General features: G+C 39.8%; 1 protein-coding gene across 1 annotated transcript; it reads right to left on the bottom strand.

Moving 5' to 3' along the window:
- Positions 1–7127: 7127 nt before the first annotated feature.
- LOC138366376 (uncharacterized) lies at positions 7128–16215 on the bottom strand. Its single transcript, XM_069327416.1, has 3 exons — positions 15736–16215; positions 10822–10943; positions 7128–7869 (listed from the first exon to the last, which is right to left on the bottom strand). Exons 1-3 carry the CDS (start codon positions 16213–16215, stop codon positions 7128–7130), a joined length of 1344 nt encoding a protein of 447 aa, XP_069183517.1.
- Between the last annotated feature and the right edge of the window lie 968 nt (positions 16216–17183).

Here is a 17183-nt window from a genome sequence, read left to right on the forward strand (position 1 = left end):
GATAGGTAAAACTTGGGTGAAATGGGCTTTGGCTGTGATATGATTTGGCATATTTTTGCCAATATTTAATGGGGAATTGTCATTAATTGGGATGAAATTAGGTAGATGGCCACAGCACTAACACTATGAAATGGTCTTGGGAATGGGGAATGTGTGGTGGCTGGATAATGGGCATTGGAAATGAACGTTATTTTTAGATGAGATAGAGAAAACTCGGGTGAATTGGGCTTTGGCTTGAACAAATCAGGCCTATTCCTGGGGGGGTGGGGGTGGGGGGTGGGGGAGGGACAGTATATATATATATATATATATATATATATATATATATATATATATATATATATATATATATATATATATATATATATATATATATATATATAATATTGGGTATTAGAAATGCATTTTTTTTAAATTTAGATGGGATGCCTTGAGGTTACCTTGAGGTGCTTCCGGGGCTTAGCGTCCCCGCGGCCCGGCCTCCTGGTTGCCGGACTGATCAACCAGGCTGTTGGACGCGGCTGCTCGCAGCCTGACGTACAACGGAAAAGTTGACGTATAGGGAAAGTTTAGGGGAGTATATTGGGCTTTTGGTTGTGCTATGACACGGCGAACCCCCCTGAATATAATGCATATTTTAGCTGAAAATAAAAGGGATCTCCCGCATGTAGCGGGGGAAAAGGGTTCGAGAGCCGCATAATTGATTTGGAAACTGAACCCTACATATTGTTTAGCTATGTAAGTGACAATCTCTTGAAAGCTCGTTACATACACACACACACACACACACACACACACACACACACACACCCACACCCACACACACACACATTAATGAAACAGACAGAGAGAAAGATCTAGGAGTTGATATCACACCAAACCTGTCTCCTGAAGCCCACATAAAGAGAATAACGTCTGCGGCATATGCGAGGCTGGCTAACATCAGAACGGCGTTCAGGAACCTGTGTAAGGAATCATTCAGAATCTTGTACACCACATATGTAAGACCAATCCTGGAGTATGCGGCCCCAGCATGGAGCCCGTACCTTGTCAAGCACAAGACGAAGCTGGAAAAAGTCCAAAGGTATGCTACTAGACTAGTCCCAGAACTAAGAGGCATGAGTTATGAGGAAAGGCTGCGGGAAATGCACCTTACGACACTGGAAGACAGAAGAGTAAGGGGGGACATGATCACAACCTACAAAATCCTCAGGGGAATCGACCGGGTAAACAAGGATGAACTATTCAACACTGGCGGGACGCGAACAAGGGGACACAGGTGGAAGCTGAGTACCCAAATGAGCCACAGAGACGTTAGAAAGAACTTTTTCAGTGTCAGAGTAGTTAGTAAATGGAATGCATTAGGAAGTGATGTGGTGGAGGCTGACTCCATACACAGTTTCAAATGTAGATATGATAGAGCCCAATAGGCTCAGGAATCTGTACACCAGTTGATTGACGGTTGAGAGGCGGGACCAAAGAGCCAGAGCTCAACCCCCGCAAGCACAATTAGGTGAGTACACACACATATATGCACCCTAAGTGATTCAACAAGAGGCTTGCAACGGTCTCTATGCAAGGCATTTTTACGACTATGGGAAGTCTGCAGTTGCTGGTCTCACTCCACAACCACCTAACCGGAGAGTCATGTGCATCCTGCACATACATACAGTAAGCAAATATTTTGGTTACTTTGCTAAGATTCCTGGCAGCGCATCATTATGAATGAAGTACAAGCGTATTTCTTGGACTCCATTGATGGTGTTATCTCTGAATTCTGCGAATTTCCTTTTCGTATTCCATTATATAATGACTCAAAGTATGCGAATAGTTAAACTTGCTCAATGAATTTGTGTTAGCTTGCTAATGTAATTATATATGGGGGTTGCATAAGTTTGTTGAGAATATAATTGAATGCTAGTTTAGTTCATTTATTATGAATCCCATCATGTGGGGCGGGTAGTGGGAAGGGTTACCACGGTGGGAAATGGACTCTGGTAATGAACCCAACAATTCATTTTTGGCTCAAGCAAGAAAAACAAACAAATAATGGGTAAACGAAATTGCCAAAATTAATTTGTGCAAGTTTTGCAAATGTGATTGTAAGTTTTTTTTTTTTTTTTGCATAAGTTTGAGAATATATAATTGAATGTTAGTTTTAATTCATTTTATTAATGCAGCCCCGCCCCCCCCTATTCCCATCTTGCTATGGGGGGGGGGGGGGGGGGCTAAGCCGAGCAGTAGTAACATCTAGAAGTCTGCTGCTTTTATTGGTTGATCCATAGATGTGTACTGGCTCCTCTTGCATCATCATCTAATAAATTAAACAACTAGCATATGTAAAGAGCTAGTCTAACAATTTATGTTTATTTTTTTTTTATTTTTATCAGGCCCACTGCCCTTCTATCCAGCAGACAGCTGCTGGATGGGTTACAATTGAGCCAAAAACAGTTGGTCAGGGCGAGATACGGCCTCATTTTAGAGACATTTACTATAGAAAAAAGCTTGAACGTCGGGGACTGAACGCGGGCCTACACGAGAGTTGTTCTTGACACTCAAATGTTTAGAGATTAAAATCTCTATAATTAGAGGGGGCAACTAAAATACCCCATTATTTAGTGAAATTTTGCAATGTCCAATAGTTTGGACGTTGGGGAACTGAGTCAGGACTTGCACTGAAGGTTATTCTGCATCCGGTCCAAATGAGGACACACACACACACACACACGTGGGAGAGAGAGAGGAAGCAAGATTTACTCCCTCGGAAAACTTAAAAAAAAAATTTGTAGGCCAGAGTTTTGAAAACATTGACAACTTTTTGATCCAGAATGAAACTCTTAAACAATAACATATATCTTGAAGAATAAACCTTCCTCTATGAGATATACCTTTTTAGTTAGTTAAAAAGTTTGCATTTATTGTAATGATGATGCCTTCCTAACATGGCTCATTAAAATAATATTTTGTTTATGAAATCGTGTAAGTATTTATGCAATATTTATTATAAAACAATCATAATACGCAGTGACATATCATTTCAATAAAGAGGCTTTATAAGGTAAATATAATAGCAATGCGAAAATCTTTCTATCTGACGTATTTTTATTTTAAATAAATAAATACACTTGGGCGAAAAACATGTCTATTGCCCGCGTGAGCGACTTGGGTGGGCTCTTGCAGATTCTATGTATTTTAATCTCTAAACATTTGAGTGCCAAGAACAACTCTCGTGCAGGCCCGCATTCAGTTCTCGACGTTCAAGCTTTTGCTATAGTAAATGTCTCTAAAAATGAGGCCGTATCTCGCCCTGACCAACTGTTTTTGGCTCAATTGTAATCCATCCAGCCGCAAGTCAGCTGGGTAGGACCCAGTGCAGGTTTGGAAGGCTTTGGAAATTAAAGCACCGTAAGATTGTGAGTGTTCAAGTTTAGGGGGGACTAAGTATTTTGCGCGAATGTGAAAGCCCTGGGTTTATTTGTGTAAGTTAAAAATTCAGTTTTTGTTTGTGTATAAGAGTTTAGCAATGTGTTTAAGTAAGATTGTGCAACTGTTTTAAGTTTAGGGGGGACTAAGTATTTTGCGCGAATGTGAAAGCCCTGGGTTTATTTGTGTAAGTTAAAAATTGAGTTTTTGTTTGTGTATAAGAGTTTAGCAATGTGTTTAAGTAAGATTGTGCAACAGTTTTAAGTTTAGGGGGGACTAAGTACAGATAGCCCCAGTCGTTGCGATATATGAAGTTATTGGGCCCCCACCACAATAACTGAAAACTATTATGATGTTAAAAAATGAAATTTAATACAGAATACGAACAGATTCCCAGTATGTATTATATTGCTTAAACTACTCAACTACTTTCCTTTATAGTATATTTACGAGTGTCAAATTAATGATAGAAGTGTCAAACCCCAACACAATATGGCTGAGGCCCCACTATTTAAACTTCTCTTCGTATGCTATGAAATATCACAGGTATTGTTAATGCTTGTAATGTTTATTACAAAAGATAGACATACATTTGATGCTATTTTTCATATTAAAATCTAATTTGAGGCCCGAAAAATATATCTATAAAATCTATAAACAGGTTAGAACCATACAAATTCAAGTATGCCTTTTTCCACCAGTAATCAACTGTATGCCACAGAAAATGGAATCTTTACTTTAGCTACAGAAAACGGAGCAAAGCCAAGGGGGGATGACTGAAATAAACAGTTTCCAACCTGACTCTTCCCGCACATAAACATGTCTTTCTTGACCTCATTTCAAATTATATAGAGTACTGAAAGCTCATTTTCCATAGCAAATATACTAAGGAACTCATTTTACGACTAGAACGCAAACTAGGACCCCTCATTCAGATTCAAAACACGAGAATTATTGACTGAACATTTCCCCACTATCAAGCACACAGGACTCTTTAAAGCTATCTTAACTTCTTTAAAACCCCAATATGACCCATCTCACATGCAGATCCTGTTCTATGACTCGCCCTTCATGTCAATGTACCCCACAGTATCATGCAAATTCAAGATAAGGCTTACTACACCTATATATCCAAAATGGTCTTTGTAAGGAATCTTGACCCCCCCTTGTATGCTTGACCCCCACTGGGGTTATCCACCTCTGACCATTACAGAAAATGGAGCTGTGCCCAAGGACTCCCTATACTATTCAGTCATAGCCTCATTAAAGTACTCCAAAAACTTCTATATTCGCTTTCAACTGCGTTTCTTGGTTTGAATCTATTGAACATTCACCCTCTGATCCATTCAAAAGTAAGGGCCCCCAAATTGATACCGTAGTACTCTCGTAACACCCCCGGGACAAATCGTCCATTTTTGCTCATGCCATTAAAATACTCCAAAAACGTTTATATGCCTTTCACCAGTGCATTTTTTTGGTTTCCAACTATTGTACATTCATCCTCGGTACCTCTCATAAGTAGAGACCCCCTCATTGAGGCCCTAGACTCATCTTAAAAGCTCGAGACGAATCGTTCAAGAAAACAGGTTAGGATAGGGCACCAGTTCCTCAGGTACACCATTGGTGGTGGTCCCCCCGGGACCCCAGGGGGGGACCACCACCCGACCACCACCAGCCAGCCAGGAGCGCGCTGACTGTGCCCTAACCTAACCACCCAAATAAGAGGAATGGACGATCTGGCCCAACAGGGTCAAGTCGGCATGGAAGTGCCCAACCGTGTCTGAAATTTTTTTACCTCAATCTGTCTCCTTATTCACTACTCTGGACAACACCTATGTGAGATGGTATCCCTAGAAATGAGACTGAAACTCTTGCTCTGCATTAAAAATGTTATTTATAATGGATGTTACAACATTCCTAATGTCTATTTTGCATGTTGGGTTTTTAAGGCCGAAAAGCTGACTTTGAATCACAGAATCTCCACACATGGACCTAATTCTGCATGTGTGGAGCTAAGCCAGTTATTGAGTCTCACAATTGTGGTCTGTGTACATATGTTGTCTTTGTGTGTTCTACAGGATGCTGCAGTGCGACCTGTTGGTATTTGTATTAATTTCAATGGCATATATTGCCACAAAAATAAAATTGATTCATGGATATGAGAATAATGAAAACAGTGACAGCAAATTTATAATAATATAATTATATGTAACACATTTTTTAAATTTAAATTGTATAGAATTTTCTATGTAAGATTTAAATTAAATTTTTAAAATATCATTATTTTTCTTTTTTGTTTTATAAGCATTTATGTATTAAGCAAAAAATGTTTCTCAATAAGGGTATGCTTTTAACAAAACTTAGAATATAATAGAACATTTGTGAAACATTTTTCATTTGATGTAGGTTTAAAATAGTCTCACTGGTTTATTTTTCTAATAAAGAAAATGAGAAGTATTAACTGGGAAGCTATCTTTTTATTTATGTTTTTATAAACAAGCTAAAGTATAGACACCAATGTGCTGCTACCCTCTTCTATATGACAGATTACACAGTGTAGATAAAAAACTAGCAATAAGTTCATCTAAGGCATAGGTTATGTTGGGTGTTTAGGTTCTGTTGGCGATTATTTGTATTTGTAGTACGTGGGTGAAGCAAATATCTGCCTCAATACACAAACAAATTAACTCTGACTAAACTACTACCTATATGTTCATCTATTTTCAGATATCCTAAGCGATTCGCATAGCCGGAGGCAGGAAGACCTTTAAATTTATAGATATGCCGTCAGGGGGGCTTGACGGCTGAGTGAACAGCACTCGGGGTTCATAATTCTAAGGGTCTGGGTTCGATCCCCGGCGGAAGCAGGTAGTAATTTATTACTACCTCTTCTCTACCCAGACGGTAGAGAAGAGGTCGTGGGTGTTCCGTGGTTGTCTAAGAGTGTGTAAGAGAGAGTCAATGTGTTCGTGATAAGAGAGTAGTTTGTCAAGTTGTTTGTCTAATAAAGTTTTCCAGTAGACATTGATGGCAGGAATGTTGGTACTATCATGAAGACTTTCGCTGGTATTGACATGGTCTCATCGAGTGTTGAGTGCCCATCTAAGTGCTCTGTTCTGTATTCTCTGAAGTTATAGTTTATTAGTGGGTGCGGCTAAGGAAAGAGCTATTGGAGCATATGTTATGAGAGGTCTAATGAGTGCTTTATAAAGGTGCATTTCAATATCAGGTTTTGCAAATTTTAGTCTGTACAATTTGTTCATGGCATGGAGAGCTGTTGTATGTTTCTGTGTAATGTGTGTGAAAGAGTAGTTGTCGATCAAGAACTGTGGTGGAAGGAGATACAGAGATGTTAGTAGGGTTAGGAGAGAGTGAATAGAGTTGAACAGGAATATGACGTATAGTTCTTTCACAGAAAAAGTCGGTGATTTTTTATTTGTTGGAGTTAGTTTTAATGCGCCAGTCATACTCCCATTCTGTTACAGTATCGAGTTCTGCTTGTGCTCTGCGTGATAGTGTGTCAATGGTGTTGAGACATCATTAGCGTAACAGATAGATAATAGTGTGATAAATAGGCTCAGGAATGATGTTGATGAATAGGATTTAAAGTGTCGGGGCAAGAACAGAGCCTTGGGGAACACTTTCGTGTAAGTTGAAGTAGTCAGAGTGTTGTCGGAGGAACTTGTTTCTCATTGTCCTATTGTCTAAGTAGTTAGAAAGAAGTTTGGTGGTGATAAGGGGATAGGAAGAATAAAGTTATTGCATAGTTTGAATTTTAGGCCGTCATGCCAAAGAGTGTCAAAGACTTTCTCAACGTCTTTAGTGATGAGTAGTCTTGAGTCTTTGGTGCTGATGTAATTGGTCATGATATTTAAGGCGTCGTGTGTGGACCGGTGAGACCGGAATCCAAACTGTTTGTTAGTGAGTAAGTCATTGTCTTCTAGGTGCGTTCTGAGTCTCATGTTGACCAGCCTTTCAAAGACTTTGCCAAATGTCTTTAGACGGCTGATGGGACTATAGTTTTTTGGGTCAGTGTGAAGTTTCCCAGGTTTTGGAATAAGAACAGCAGTGGCAGATTTGAGGGTGAGAGGGAAATATCCAGAGGCAAGAGAGGCCTTGAATAAGTTAGTGATAGCAGCAATGATAGAAACAGGAAGTTGTCGAAGGAGGGTTTGTCCAATGCCAGACGCACCAGGGACTCTGCAACGAGTGCCCATGACAGCTGTCTTAACATCAGCTGGAGTCTGGGGAGTCTGTAGTTCAGTGCGTGAGTTGAGGTTGTCAAGGTGGATGAGGTCGTCAGGTGTAGTTTCATGTCTGTTTTGGTGTATCCAGTCTTCAACTACTTCAGTGTTGGGAAGAGCAGTTGGTTCAGGAGGATGTGGATGAAAAATGCGTCCCCAATTGTGTTTAAAAATGTTAATTACATCAACTGGCTCAGGGTGCCTACACAGATTTTGTTGTTGTTATGTAGGAGTTATTTAAATGGTGTGTGAGTTTATCCCTGTAAGCGTTTGATTTGTTTCCAAAATTCCCGAGTGTCTGTTTTCTGTGTTGTTCTGCTTGTGCTATGAGGTGTCTCAAGTGTTTTGTGTGGTCTTCATCTAGACTGTTGAGGATGTGTCTTTTAGTGTTGTGAGGTCCCAGAGTACTTGTCTATAGCGATGTATGTTGTGTAAGAATCGAGAATGATAACAAGCTAAGAGGCGTTTTGTGCAAATGGAAGTGGTGAAAGTGAATTGTGGATTGTGTAATGTTTTAAGAATGGAGATGTTTGCAGCATGGATGATGGTGTCTTGTATGTTGCGTGCTTGTGTGTCAATGTCAGTGTGATGTTTGTCATTGTGTTCATAAGTGAGATCAGTGTCATCAATGTGTTGTTTGAACACGTCACAATTATGGTATGGTATGAGAACTGAGGAGTGCTGGGGATGAGAATAGGATTGTTGGAAACTATGAGAATTAAGGGAATATGATCAGAGCCCGTAATGGGTCCTGGTGAAATGTAGTGTTGTAGGTTGTAGGTTGTTGCCAAGTATGTAGGTGCATGTAAGATCAGGTCTGCCAGAACCTGCATGACTGAAAAAAGTAGCGAAATCTGGGCCAAGGAAGAATAGATGTTGTTGAAGATATAGTTGATGAAACTGTTGTCCATGGTGATTTGAGGTATTGTGGTGGAATGTAGGGTGCACTGAGGTCTGCAAGCAGAAAAACAGGCAAATGAGTGTGGTTGAAGAAGGTGGTGATGTCTTGCATGGGAATGCCGGTCTTAGGACGGATGTAGGTAGTGCAGATGATGAGTGGGCCTATTTGGATGTGGAATTTGATAGCTAAGAAATGTTTGTGAAGTCAAGGAGTGTGTAAATGTTCGTGTTTGTTTGTAGAACGTTTGAGTATTGCAACTCCTTCATGTTCTTCATCAGGTGACTGGTAAGAGGAGTGGCCATAATGTTTGATTATATGTGAGTTTGTAATGTGTGTGATATTGAATAATAACACATCAGGTCTCTCAAGCTCAGCAAAATCTTATATTAGGTGTCTAATAGAGAAATATGACCGCACATTGAATTGGATAATCTTTATGACTGTTGAGAGTGGGATGAGATACTGGTGGGATTTTGTGCGTGTACATGATGAACATGAGGATGGCGTGAGTCACTTTCTGCGGCATGCATTGAGAAGGGTGTGATGGGAAGATGGGAGGGACGAGTAATGGGAGTTTTACAACGGGAAGTGGGAGTTAGACAACGAGATGTTGAACGGCCTCGGCGCGAGACACAAACAGTTACTGTCAAGTCCGGGAAACTATAGTATTCTCCGCAACTGAAGTAGTGGTGTTTTGTGGAGTGTGGACTGTAACTGAGAATGGAGTAGAGCGCAAGAGCTTAGGAGGAGGGACAGAGATACTGGGAAGACCGTTGTGAGTGAGAAAAATAGGAAGATAGTCAGCAAAGTCACGACCATCATCCTTGGCCCTTCAGATAAGCAACTTGTACACAGGCAGTGACTCCTTCGAAAGAGAGGTTCTAAAGAGAAGAATAAGGTGGAGGTGGTGAGTGAAGGAAGAGAGGTAGAGAGGACTGAGTTTGTTGTGCAGTAGAATGGTGGTGATGTTGCTGGTGAGGGGAAGCATGAAGGACACTGGCATGGGACATGGTGTTGGCTGATGCTGTTTGGTGATGGGATGGGGTTTGGGAGGTTGAGGAAGAATGAGGTTGTGCATGAGTGCGAGGCTGGTTAGTACGAAGAGTTTTCAAAGTTTGTTTTCTCAGAGGACAAGATTTATCTACTGCTGAATGAGCATCTTGGCAATTAGTGCATTTTAGGGTGGGGGCAGAGCACTGAGTGTAAAAATTACCTTCTTCAGAGCATTTAGAGCAAATTTGTGATCTTTTGTATTTGCGTGTTCCCTGACTGTACTTGTAGCATTTGAAGCATTGCAGCAAAGAAAGATATTCAACTGGACTGATGTGGTAGGGTGGAGTGCTGGTGTTGAGGATTTTAATACTTTGATGCAAGAGTTTTTGAGCATCTGCAGGGGAGGAACACTGGATCTTGATGTGTTTGGTATTAAACACTGGGTATATCTCCATTACATTAATAGTATTCCTGTCTGAAATGTCCTGAGAGAGAGAGAGATTTATATTTTTAGGAGCTGAAAGATCAGTGCTGTCGACATTTCGTACAAGAACAGAGCATTTAGTTTTTTGTTCAATCGTGAGTACAGGAGTCAGAGAAGCTTGGGCGAGTTTACTAAAAACAGGTTTCCTAAAACAGGTGAAAAGGTGGTTTTCAGAGGTAATGAGGTTTTTGATGCTGTTGGTGTTAGCATATTTGTCATGATAAGTGACAGGTGCACCAATGGCAGTGAAGAAAGTAGTGATGCAGTTAACAGTGTCTATGGCTGTAGTGCCAGTGTAGTTCATCCACAGGCAGTGAGCCATTGTGACTCACTGTCTACAGACAGTCCCGTGTTTGTGTCAATCACTGCGAATCCATAAAGCTCAGTGTGGGTCAGTGTGTAGGCCAGGTCTAGGCCAGGTCTAGGACCTGGCCTGAGGGTCTCACCACGAACAAACACCGGGTCCAGGAAGGTTGCAACCCCCAGTTATGGTGGGCTCGCATGATCACCGGAGTCCACAACTGCTCGGCACTGTCAGAAACGGAAGAATTTTAGGAAAGAGAAGAATAATGCACCTATGCCATGCCGCAGCTGCAAAAGGTGAACTGCCGACTTCTCACCTGGGCTTGTTCTGGCTCGAAGTGGGGTTGTTCTCCTAAATGCAGTCCAACCTCGACACAAGCACATTAGACAATACACAAAAGATGCTGCGATAAAGATGTCACTGCTTAGGACGAGATGTGTTGGCTGGGAAGCGCCCGGGTCTGCTCCAATACTTTTGTTGGCTGGAAAAGTTGTGGCTTGCACCGAAGTGCTCGTCGAGGCTGGAGAGTTCACAGCTGCTGTAGAACAGCGAGACGAGGCTGGCTTGCTTTATGGCCGGCGAGCTCAAGATCGACTAAGTACAATACAATACAATACAATACAATACAATACAATTTTATTTAGGTAAGGTACATACATACAATAAATTTTTACAAGGATTGGTTGACTTATAGGTAGAGCTAGTACATACAATGCCTAAAGCCACTATTACGCAAAGCGTTTCGGGCATGATAAACTTAAATGACAAACTTAATACTAATTGAGCATAATGAGTAGAATGAAAACAAGAAATGAAAACATAGATGAAAAAGCAGCACAAATACAATTATGTCGACAAACAGCGCTCTTCAAAGAAAAACAGACATTGGTTGACAATAGAAGGGTAAGGTAGGTTACAGGGAATTTATTAGGTATAGCTTCGTTTTTAACTTAAACTGGTTGAGAGAGGTACAGTCTTTAACATGGTTGAGAAGGTCATTCCACATTCTGGGCCCCTTGATTTGTAGAGCATTTCTAGTTTGATTAAGTCGTACTCTAGGAATATCAAAACTGTATTTATTTCTGGTGTGGTGCTCATGGGTTCTGTTACAACCTTCTATGAAGCTTTTGAGATCAGGATTGGCATTATAGTTTAGCGTTTTATATATGTATAATACACATGAGAGAATGTGCAGTGACTTAATGTCTAACATATTCAGAGATTTGAGTAGGGGTACCGAGTGATGTCTGGGGCCAGTATTAACACGAGACAGAACACGAAACAATGGGTATAATTTGGGTAAGTTTTAGATTTAGGAAAAAGACCTGGGTAAATACTGGTTCGGTAACAGGGGTTAACCTAATTATTATGTTCATCATGAAATCTTAGCTAGAAAATGATCTAAGAAAATGGGAAACAGTATGAAAATACCTCATTAAGGAAAACGTGTTTATTATGGATGACGTCATTGTACATTAGGCTCGACAGAAGGCTGCCTTTTATTCCCCCCCCCCCCCCCCCACCCCCATCCCCTTTGGAAATAATTATCGAAAATGGGAATAAATATATCATAATAAAAATTATATATGATGGGAGGAAGCAGTTAGAGAAATGACAGGAAAAAGATCTGAAAATACCCCTGCTACAATGACCGCTCTTGAGGAAAAGCAAAACGGTCGTTCATTGTAGCAAAGGGGGGTATCCATCCCCCCCTCCTTAGGCCGGTCATTGCAGCAGGGGTATTTTCAGATTTTTTTCCTATCAGTTCTCTAACTGCTTCCTTCCATCATATATAATTTTGTAAACTGGGAATACAAAGGTTCGCTCCTAAGTCCTGTAATTTTCGCTCAAGGGAATTAAACGGCCGCCTCCAGTCAACCCAAAATTTCGTCCGTTTTTAAGACCGTTTTTCTGTTATGAAATATTTATTCCCATTAATGTCAAGGGGGTTAAAAGGCCGCCTTCCGTCGCACTTCAATTTCATTACCTTGGTGACCTGCACAGACATCGCTAGTGGTCAATGGCATCAGTCAGTCTTCATCTCCCCTGAATAAGTCCGTTTTCTATTATGGCATATTTATTTCCATTTTCTATATTTATCTCAAGGGGGGACTACGTGGCAGTGTGTAATGTCTGGTAACTGTCTTTCTTCTGCTGGAGACCGACATAAGGGAGACCTCCTTTGGGCATAATGTGTGTGGTTTTAACACCCGACGCTAACCACCGACACACAGGTGGCTCACCTGTCAGGTAGTCACAGACGTTCTACGTCCTCAACTTCACTGCTACTACACATGTATGGTGTTTTCTGTGACATTTTCTAATTATACAATCATATGTTGCCCTCAGCTCACCTATTGCATATATACTTTGTTTTCTTTTGCAGGGGAATAATTACTACATCTACGTTACAATTGTCCCATGGTGGTGTGAATTGTCTCTTAGGCAAAGCAATGCATTTTGGAATAACATACTCAATAACATTAGAACACAAGGTACTCATATATGATCTCTTATTATACATTAACATAAATTGTTCACTATGTGTGTCAGTGACTTTGCAAGAAAGGAAAAATACCAATCTCACGTAATCTCACAAACCCATTGTACCTTCTTGTAAATTACAAATATTTTTATTATTATTATTATTCATAAACAAGCTTAGGTATACACAGCAGTGTGCTGCTGTCCAATTCTATACAAAAGATTACAGACAGTATATGAAAAACTAGCTATAAGTTCATCAAATATCCGCATCTCACAGGATGGGTTAGTGATACATGGAATCAGGAGAGAACATGATATATAAGGGTGACTGATCTATTAGCCTCCACTAGCACACACTGGGTACAGCACAAGAATATCTTCCAGTATTCCTGAGTACATGAAGTAATTACAGAGCGAAAAGTATCTCATACCATTTGGTCTGAAGTCACTTATAACGTTGCAATCACAGATATAGTGTTGGAGAGTATGTCCCAGCTCTTGTTCACATTGTTTACAATAATAATAATAATAATAATAATTTTTATTTAGGCAAAGGTACATACATAAAGAGATTTTACAAAGTTTGTTGGCTTTATAGATAGAGCTAGTACATACAATGCCTAAAGCCACTATTACGCAAAGCGTTTCGGGCAGGAAAAAACACTACTGACTAAAGCTTAAAACTAATGGGTAAAAAGAAAAAAATGCGTTGAGTACAAATAAAAATAGAGGTAAAAGAGGGGGGAACATTGTTGAAAAAACAGCACAAATACAATTACAAATTATTACAGAAAATTACATTAAAACAGCGTTGATTTGAAAAACAAAAAAAAAACAAAAAACATACATGGGTTGACAATAGAGGGGTAAGGTAGGTTACAGGGAATTTATTAGGTATAGCTTCGTTTTTAACTTAAACTGGTTGAGAGAGGTACTGTCTTTAACATGGTTGGGAAGGTCATTCCACATTCTGGGCCCCTTGATTTGAAGAGCATTTCTGGTTTGATTAAGTCGTACTCTAGGAATATCAAAACTGTATTTATTTCTGGTGTGGTGCTCATGGGTTCTGTTACAACCTTCTATGAAGCTTTTGAGATGAGGATTGGCATTACAGTTTAGCGTTTTGTATATGTATAGTACACATGAGAGAATGTGCAGTGACTTAATATCTAACATATTCAGGGATTTGAGTAGGGGTACCGAGTGATGTCTGGGGCCAGAATTGGATATTGTCCTAATAGCAGCTTTGTGTTGAGTAATTAAAGGACGTAAGTGATTTTGGGTAGTAGAGCCCCAAGCACAAATACCATAGTTGAGATATGGATAGATAAGGGAGTAATAGAGAGTCACCAGGGCAGGGCGTGGTACATAACTGTTACTGTTATTACAATTGGAATGTTCACCATTGGGAGATTCATTACCAGTAGCCACCTGCCATAGATACCGATATCACAGTCTAATTCAGACAATTACAATGTCACAATGTCTAGTGGATGTTTAATGCTGCCCGTACATAAAATTTTCGATTCTAAACATGTCCTAGCTCTTTATATTCGTTCTCTCTGGCCTTTGAGTGTCAGAAACTGCTCTTCTATCTTCCCTAATTTCCGGAAATATTGCGGCTTCTACAACAGAGATTGGAGTGCCCATATCCAACTCAATTTCAGGCTTATCACATGCAGTTTAGCTGCCTTGTCGGTGTCATCATGCTGGACAAGACTATGTGAGATGGTATCCATACAAATGATACTCTGAAACTCTTGCTCTTTGCATTAATGATGTTGTTTATAATGGATGTTACAACATTCCTAATGTCTATTTTGTATTTGGGGTTTTTAAGGGCCTGAAGAGCTGACTTTGAATCACAGAAAATTACTCCTCCACTGTTCTTCAGTGTGTTAGTGGCAAGTTGTAGTGCAGGTAATTCTGCATGTGGAGCTAAGCCAGTTGTTCAGTCTCACAATTGTGGTCCTTGAGCACGCTTTATTTGTATATTCTACAGGATGTAACACTGTCACCTGTTACAATTTAAAATACATTCAAGGGCAAATAATGCCGTTAAAAATACAAATTTTGATAGAATATAATGGAGCCTAATTTTTAATTTCTATGTCATTTTTATATAAATTTTTTTAAATATATTTATGAAGTTCTGCTGGACTTACTATGTAAGATTAAAATAATTTGTTAAAATATCATTATAATATGTTATTTACTTTTTACTACTTTATCCTTAAATAAAGATTGTTTCTCAATAAGAGTATTTTTTTAACGAAACTAAGAAAATAATAGAAAATTTGTAAAACGTTACGCATTTGATGTAAGTTTAAAATAGTTATCTGGATAAATTTATGTATTAAAGAAAATTAAAAATATTTACTAGGACGCTCTTTTTTTTTAGATTTTGCTGTTGTATTAACAAGCTTAGGTATACATAGCAATGTGCTGCTACCCTATTCTGTATGAAAGATTACACAGTGTAGATATAAAACTAGCTATACGTTCATCTAATATTCTCATCTCACATGATTGTTAGTCACATATGGAATCATGGGAGCAAATACCAGATTTAATACAAAAATAAATCAACCGTGACTAAAAATCAGGAGATAACATGAAATGTAAGTCTGATCTATTAGCCTCCACTAGCACAATCTGGGTACAGCACAAAAATATCTTCCAATATTCCTGAGTGTATGAAGTAATTACAGACCTCAAAGTACCTCATACCATTTGGTCTGAAGTCAATTATAACAGGGCAATCACAGATATAGTGTTGGAGAGTATGTCCCAGCTCTTGTTCACATTGTTTACAATTGGAATGTTCACCATTTGGGGATTCATTACCTGCATCCACCTGTTATAAAAATCGATATTCCAGCCTATTTCTGGCAATTACAATGTTACACTGTCTAGTGGATGTTTCATGCTGCCCGTACACATAATTGTCGGTTCTAAACATGTCATAGCTCTTTATACTCGTGCTTTCTGGCCTTTGAGTGTCAGTAACTGCTCCTCTGTCTTCCCTAATTTCCTGAAATATTGCGGCTTTTACAGCAGAGATTGGAATGCCCATATCCAACTCAATTTGCATGAATAATGTTGTTTTATTGGATGTCACAATATTTTTTGTATCTATTTTGCATGTTGGGTTTCTAAGTGCCTGAAGAACTGATTTTGAATCACAGAAAATAACTCCTCCACTGTTCTTCAGTGTGTTAGTGGCAAGTTGTAGTGAAGCTAATTCTGCGTGTGTGGAGCTAAGCCATTTATTCAGTCTCACACTTGTGGTCCGTGTGCATATGTTGTCTTTGTATATGCTACCAGCTGTTACATTGGGACATCTGAACAGACCCATCACCGTCAGCATAGTGCTCATGACGCCGTAAGTTATTTATAAAGGAATCAATGGTTTCAAATTTTGTTGGTTTCAGAAGTGCAGGGTTTTCCTTGCTCTATTTGCTGATGGGCGAGTAAGACTTGTATAACAGGAAAATAAATATCATTACCCCGGGAAATGTATTTACCTGAGAAAGTTTGAGCCAGCTACATCATAGCTTCTCTGTAAACAAAGCCAATCTATATTGATTAACGTGAACGTAAGTCAACCTGACCTAATGGAAATGTAGCAATTATATTAAGGAGCAATATAATTAGTTGCAATATAGATAATTTGATGCGCCTCTTAATTCCTCTTTCCAGGAAGTTCTACACTAATCCTATTCGCGCTAATTACAATTATTATCACTTCCAAAGTGCATAAGCTTCAATCAGACCAGGCAACAGGTAGCCTGCATAGACGTTAGTCGGTTTGACAAAGTGAGGCAAAGCTTGTAATATAAGCCTCTAGAACGCAATCGTCGTTGCCCTTACCACTTACGGGCTACTCGTGCCCGTGCCACCACTTGGGCGGCTTAATCTTCATCAATCAATCGTCGTTGGTCAGTTTACAGTCCAGAACGGCAGTGGTCCAGTCTGACACCACTCATCACAAGGAGTAGTGTGGGCACAATGCGACCCAAACGTCTTAAGGTCAGAGCTACTCCACTTGACGGTCATACTATCGGGAGATGCAACATTTTAAAGGTCCTGAAGGACGTTACTGGCCTCGAACCCGCTGATATTACTCAGGAAGGTGAAGATATCGTGCTCTTCTTTTCATGTGAAGAGGAGCTAGAAAAACTCCTGACTAACGATGCCATTCTTCGTAAAGAGCACCACCTACATCCTCACTTCCCACGTCAGTTCCTGGCCGGAAGAACTGTTTTTATCAGCAGGACCAGCCAGTGGATCTCTGAGCGACCTCAACATCATATCAAGGACAATATCGAGGACGAAAATCCAAAC

This window comes from Procambarus clarkii, chromosome 19, assembly GCF_040958095.1.
Source record: "Procambarus clarkii isolate CNS0578487 chromosome 19, FALCON_Pclarkii_2.0, whole genome shotgun sequence".
Classification (NCBI taxonomy): Eukaryota; Metazoa; Arthropoda; class Malacostraca; order Decapoda; family Cambaridae; genus Procambarus; species Procambarus clarkii.

Coding starts and splice junctions, on each gene's coding strand:
- LOC138366376 (XM_069327416.1), bottom strand. CDS start 16,215: ATGAGCACTATGCTGACGGTGATGGGTCTGTTCAGATGTCCCAATGTA. Junction 10,944..15,735: donor CCACTAGACAGTGTAACATT/GTAATTGCCAGA, acceptor TATTGTACTTAG/TCGATCTTGAGCTCGCCGGC. Junction 7,870..10,821: donor AACTTTTCCAGCCAACAAAA/GTATTGGAGCAG, acceptor AAATCTGTGTAG/GCACCCTGAGCCAGTTGATG.